Raw genomic sequence first — 7,082 nt, 5'->3', positions numbered from 1 at the left:
AAGCTCCTTCTAGTCGGGATAGAAGGTTTGCAACTCCCGACAAAATTCAACACGTACACACATGAGACCAGTCAACACTTTTTTTTACTTACATCACATTCACATTACGTCATCGTAATCTAATCCAACAGTCAATCTTCCCCCACGTCATCATCTTCCGTCACACGTGTATGGCTCCTAATCCTCCTCAGCTCCTCAACAATCTCCTTAGCGTCCGGACGATCATCCTTATCAGCCACAACGCACCGAAACGCCAACTCAGCAACCGCCGCAACACCAAACCCGTCAGTCACCGCCGCCACATCATCTCCGTCTAAGGCAAGCAACGGGTCGATCACCTGATCCAAAAGACCCATCTGGATCTTGGATACAACAAGATCCGCCAAAGCCATATCTCTCTTCTCACGACGTTGGTCAACCGCTTTCATCCCCGTGATCAACTCCATCAAAACGACACCGTAGCTGTACACGTCACTCTTCTCCGTTAACCGAAAAGACCGGTGGTAATCCGGGTCTAAATAACCGGGCGTACCCTGTGGTCCGGTAGATACATAATCAGACGAAGAAGCTGAGTTCACCGTCGTCTCCGAGAACACCAAGAGCCTAGAGAGACCAAAGTCTCCAACTTTAATCTTCATATCCTTCTCAACGAAGATATTAGAAGAAGTTATGTCTCTATGAACAACCGATGGAACAATGGCGAAGTGAAGATACTCCATAGCTAAAGCTGTCTGTAAAGCAATATCTAACCTTACACGCCACGTCATCTTCGATCTCCGGCCGTGGAGATGGTCAGCGAGTGTGCCGTTAGTGACGTAATCGTGAACAAGAAGAAGCCCTCTCGGGTCAGAGCAATAGCCATGGAGCTTAACGAGGTTAGGGTGGTTGATCGAAGAGAGGATTAAGATCTCATTACAGAATGACTTCATCGAGAACGCTTTGCAATGCTCGGTGGCTGCGGCGGTTGCGCCATGGTGATGGTGGAGGAACTTAACGGCGAGGAGCTGTCCGTCGCTGAGTTGGCCTAAGTAAACAGAACCGAAACCACCGTCGCCGATTTTGCGCTTGGGGTCGAATTTGTTGGTGGCGGTTTCGAGCTCTTCGAAGGTGAAGACAGGTGGGAGAAGAGCGGCGGAGCGGTGACGGCGGAGGAACAGAGCAGCCGGGTCTTCTTCGTTGACTGAGGACAAAAAACTCGCTCTTCTTGATCGGAAGATTGCTACGGCGACGGAGAAAGCAAGTAGGAGACAAGTCAGAGCGAAGATAAGAGACAAGACAGCGATGTGATTGACTCTTTTAGTTACTAATTCGGATCTTGATTTGTTTTTGGGAAAACAGAGGAATTCTTGATTCGGGTGGGTCGAATTAAACCCGCAAACACCGTTCTTGATTTGACAGCCTCTGCATTTAGCAAAGTATGGATCTTGAGACTCGTCCCATTCAGCTTCAAAACCGAATCTAGTGAAGAAGTCTTGGAGAAAGCCAAGAAGATCTCCTTGGCAGCCTTGTTCAGATAACGACCCGTGGGTCGATTCGCAACCGTGGAGGATCCGACCCGGATTCTTCAAGAGTTTACAGTCCCAAGGACAACGAGAACAGTTAGGGAGAGTCAAAGGAGAGCAAGGACGGAGAAGTGAGAGACGAGAGCAAGAAGAGTCAGAGACTCTGAAAGGTGAACCGGTTAGGTCGATGAACCGGTTTGGTGAGGAGGAGAACCGGAGAGAAGAGCAGTTTGAGGTCCGGTTAGAGTTTGTAATGGGAGAGAGGGTTAGAGAAGAAGAGAGAGATGAGTAATGGAGGATAGAGAAAGTGAGGTTTTTGATTGTGATGGTGGCGCGTGGAGAAGAGCATTGGATCTGGAAGTTAGGGTGGCCACATCCTGGTGAAGTTGAGAACGGGTACGGTGGTGAGGAGTTAAACGGTGGGCAATGAATTGAAGAAGTACATGATGAAGTAGATGCAGAGGAAGGGTTAACAATGGTGAGAACGAAGATGAGTAAAGAGAAGCACCGTCGTGAAGAAGAAGAAGACGGTGGTTGAGACATGTAAAAGAGAAAGAAAGAGATCTGATTCTAAATCTGTTGACTGAACTTTTTTTTGAAGTGGACAGTGTTTATGAGGAAGAGGAAGATGAAGAAGAGGCACGTGAAGGTTTAGGGACTTGGAACTGAATAGTTTCAGTTTTGTTTTATTTTTTATAAAATAAATACAAGTATCTTAATAAATTTTTGTTTAATTTTTTGGTTTTCGACTCTCCCTAGGCACTAGGCAGTGAAAGTCGAAATTCAAAATTTTATTCTTTTTTTCTGATTTAAAAGAAAAATGTTAAAAGTATATAAATGGGAGAGTATATGAAATAATTGAAGAGTCCTTTTTTTCTTTTCTTGAAGTTAAGGCAAATGAAATAATTGAAAAAAGTATATAAACGAGACTAAAGAACAAATGGGAATATAAGCTTAATAGAAAAGTCAAAAGCGACAACAAACATTGTAGACAAATGGAAAAAAATAGTTGAGATTAAAGTGGATGTTTTCTTTTGCCAATAATAAAATTGGGTGCTTATACAAGTCTTTGAATTATTTGCTGAAAAAATCTAAGGAACTCAACACTTTATAACAGTTTAATGCAGAAATGGTTGGTGAAAAGGCAGAAGAGCCTTAAAAAAAACTCTACCGACCATAGCTAGAAAATGTGGGATTAATTACAGAATAAGGCATTTTTTTAAGAATCTTATTGAATTAGGAACATCTGTCCGTGATTACAGAAATGAGCATTTATAATTGGATAAAAAGACATTTTTACCCTCTTCAGAAAATGAAAAGATTTTTTTTTTTGATCTGCGATTTTGTCGATCAATGAACCTCGGCAGTTATCATCATAAACTTGTTTATGATTACATTCACGATAAATTAATCAGATTTGGTGATAATGATGAGATCTGGCGAACGAGATGGTGATGAATTGATGATTGATGAAATCTGGGTAATGAAATAATTTTAAAGATGATCGGAACTTTTGATTTGATAATTGTTTTGTGATTAAATCCATTGGGTTCACAAGATAATATCCTGTTAGGGTTTAGATTTCTTCACTCAAAACGATATTAAATTAAATCTATTGAATTAATGGGATCTGAGATGATGATGGCGGTGGAAGGAGGCGATGGTTTCTTCGGAGGAAGAGAAAGAAGGTTTTAGTTAATGATGAGATCTGATGATGGTGGTGATGATAATGAAATCGGTTGGGAAATTTTAATTTCATAAATCTTTGTGATTGGATCCCTTGGGTTCACTAGATTGTATCCCCTTAGGGTTTAGATTCCTTCCTCCAAAATAAACTAAATTGAATCTATTGAATTTCTTGGATCTGAGATGTTGTTGGTGACAAAGCAGTTTTGTATTTTGGAGGCCAAAGAGCTTGTGTTGGAGATGGTGTTGATGGAGCATGGTGGTGAGACGCCATGGTTGTGGTCGAAAGAAGAAACTCTGGTTTTGATCGGAAAAGGAGAGAGCTTAGCTTGTTGAACGGAAGAGAATAGAAGAGAGCGAGAGGAGAGGAGACAGAGTGCAAAAACGTCAATTCCTTCTCTAAAAAATGCTTAATATCGCAAGTACGGACAATAGTACTTCATTTCAAAGTTTTAACTCGTAAAATGCCTATTTCTATAAATATCCCAGAAAATGTACATACATATATATATATATATAATCATTTTTAAGGGTGTTTTGTTTCGTCAAAATCTTACTGTATTATTTTGCTTTCATATGTTGCTTTTTTGCATTGGGAGAAAATAAGTTTTATTCATGGTTTTAATTCTAAGAATAGATATACAAAAAAGCTTTTTAAGTTAGAAAGAATCTATTTGGGTCGAGTAATATGTAACTATGTCATGAAATTGTATGCGGAATAGTCTATAGCTGTCTAGGTAAGTCAATAGTTTGCCCAGTGATAGGACCAACGAGAGAACACATGAGTTTTCTTTTGTAAGTCCTATATATGCAGTTCATGCTGCATGAGATAACGAACCCCAACATATTTATTACTAGTATATATACACATCCATTGGCTTGATCCGGGGGTCCTTCTCGTTGGTCGTATACATTAATGAAATAAGTTTTGTAACACATTTGTTCACATATGAGTTTTTGTCCTGCAAACATTAAAGATTGCAAACAAAAATAAATATATGAAATATATTAAAAATAATTGGTATACTCATATGAGTCTTTTTAATTGGTATACTCATCTAATTATTAAAAATAATAGTATTAAAAATAATAGTATTAAAAATAATAGTATTAAAAATATATTTTAACTACATTGTAAATACAAATACAAAGAAACAAAAATAGACTAATAGTTTACTAAAATAAATATTATGAACTATAATGCTATTTTAAATTATTAACCCGCGGTCAAACAATAGATATACACAATAGGAATTATATATTATATTAGACTTTTAAAATTATAAAATTTACAAAATATAAAACTAATTAGTTAAATATATAGAAAATTAAATAATTAAATTAATTTATGTATCCCTCAACAAAACTATAGCTCCGCAGTGTACCGCGGTGAATATCTAGTTGATATATATATATTCAGAACATATTAAAAAGACACTCAAGTAAAAAAAACATTATTACCTTGATAATTTCTTCAAGAGCATAATTCTGAATTCACACACCAATTAAACTAAGACTCTGTATATTTGCGCACTTGCTTAAGAAAGTCTTCCATGTCTCCAGTCTAGCACATTCATTTTCTACCCCTGTGTCTGAAATCCGAGTAAGAAAAGCGGGAGAGGTTGGTACAGTTATAGCCCAACTGTTGGAACAAATCCTTTACTGGAAATTTGCTGGAAACAGACAGAAACATAAATGTAAAAATATATAGAATCCAAAATTTATACTTAAAAGAAGAAAGAAAGAGAATTATACTTGTGCCTATGGATTTCGATTCCGAAATCTGTTAATGGACAGTTAGCAAAGAACGGTGCGAACAAATTAATGTAGCAACTTAGATCAGATGCTTCAAGATATGTGAGGTTTATGCTCGAGTAAAACATCCAAATTAATCTATTTGGGTCGAGTAATATGTAACTATGCCACGAAATTGTATGCGCAATAGACTAGCTGTCTAGGAAAGTCAATAGTTTTCGACTAGTGTTAAAACAAAATTATATTTTTTATTCTATTGATCGCTTTAGTGAGTTTAAACTGCGGAATGACATTGTTAAAAAATGTAAAATCACGATTTTACTGTCAGAATTGCGTAGAAATACTGTTCTAGGTTGCAAGAATTGGTTTAAAAACTATTCTTTGATGCTGCATGAGATAACGAACCCGAACATATTTATTAGTCTATACTCTATACACATCCGTTGGCTTGATCCGGCGGGTCCTTCTCGTTGGTCGTATACATTAATGAAATAAAAATGGTAGCTCCCTCATTTTGTTCACATATGAGTTTTTGTCCTGCAAACATAAAAGATTGCAAACAAAAATCTAAAGAAGTAATGATACAGCCGTTGATTTGGAGCCTTTCCTCAAGTCACATAATTCAAATAAAGGAGCAATTAATGCGATGCGATGCGACCGAATGACCTTTTTTGGGGTCTCACTCTTTAATAATGTCTGTGTGATTAAGTTTCTCCAATTCAATCATTAGACTTTTGAAACTTCAAATTATACTATTGGGCCTGTATCGTTTAAAAATGTCGAACTATTGGTTTGGGCCTCTATTGAGTCCACCACACAAGCAAATATCAATCCATGTCACACAATAATTGGAAACGTCACTGTATTTTCTATATTTTTTGTCTTCTTATTTTCATATTTAATAGTCCTAACTTAAGAAAATTGAGAAATAAATAAAAGGTTAAAATAATTAAGGACTATTAAATATGAAGTTAAGGGGTTATTGGTTTAGAATTTAGAAAGAATTTTAATGACTTTAAAAGTTATGTAAAATATGTTGTTATTCAATCAAGATTTTTTAAAACTCTTTAAAAATTTGGTGTTATTGGTTGTGGATTTGTAAAACGTTATCTAAAATCTTAATAAATCTAGTATTATTGGATTAAGAGTTTTATAAAGTCATTAAAAGTTTTATGTTATTCAATTAAAACAAAAGAATCTTGGATTGTTAATAAATTCAAATTTTGTGTTATTAGTTTAAGATTTTATATCATTTTTTTCATAACAAAAGTTATGAAAACTCTTTCATCAAATAGAAAGATTTTGAAAGATTTTACAAGATTAGGAAACACAAATCAGCAAGATTTAAAATAAATTCCTAAACAATCTCTTAAAGAATCCTTCATTTTTACTTTCTAAATTTTCTATGATTTTAAAAATGAGCAAGATTTTTAAAAACACAAAGTCATTAAAATTCTTTCTAAATCCTAAACGAATACCCTATAGCCATATTATTAAGTGTGTTTAAGTTAATCTATTCTATAGTAATCTTAAGACCAATAATATGGCTATTTGTAGACATAAATATTATCTATATTCTTCCTCCCAAAGCAAAGTGAAAACTTTTTAGTAAGTAAATATATCAAATTTTGAATGATAATAAGAGATCTTCTATCATTTTAAGCAAATATTACTATATCTTTTTTTATTATATTTTCTAGATTGTATACTATTTTTTAAAACTAAATAAAAATAAATTAATTCCACAAATTTACCTTTTGGTCAAAGATTTTGTCATTATGTATTTTACCATTTGGAGAAATTATATTATTGAAAACTTATTATAGGCTATCACATATTTCTTTTTTTCTTACATAACAATCAAACACTACTTAAAAAAAAAAGTTGACTTTTTGTGTATATAAATATCATAAATTACAACTAGTATTATCAAAATAAAAAGTAATAAAGTACACATTGGCTATGTAACATCTGGACCGAGTCATGGAGACTATTGATACACAGCCTGGAAATTAAATTGAAGAAAATAATCCTTTATTAGAATAATAATGTAATGAAAATGACATAACTAAGAAAACACAAAATCTCCAAACAAATCTACGCGGAAAATTTAATTTTATGAATTGGTAAGTTCTTGGC

General features: G+C 34.7%; 1 protein-coding gene across 1 annotated transcript; it reads right to left on the bottom strand.

Annotated features, from left to right (window-relative positions):
• On the bottom strand, positions 7-2,301 carry LOC104788072 (LEAF RUST 10 DISEASE-RESISTANCE LOCUS RECEPTOR-LIKE PROTEIN KINASE-like 1.5). The gene has a single exon (XM_010513755.2). The coding sequence runs from the start codon at positions 2,043-2,045 to the stop codon at positions 132-134; it is 1,914 nt and encodes a 637-aa protein (XP_010512057.1). The 5' UTR covers positions 2,046-2,301; the 3' UTR covers positions 7-131.

This window comes from Camelina sativa, chromosome 5 (assembly GCF_000633955.1).
Source record: "Camelina sativa cultivar DH55 chromosome 5, Cs, whole genome shotgun sequence".
In the NCBI taxonomy this organism is placed as follows: Eukaryota; Viridiplantae; Streptophyta; class Magnoliopsida; order Brassicales; family Brassicaceae; genus Camelina; species Camelina sativa.
The sequence above is the reverse complement of the archived record's forward strand: the minus strand, read 5'-3'. Positions and strand labels throughout refer to the sequence as shown.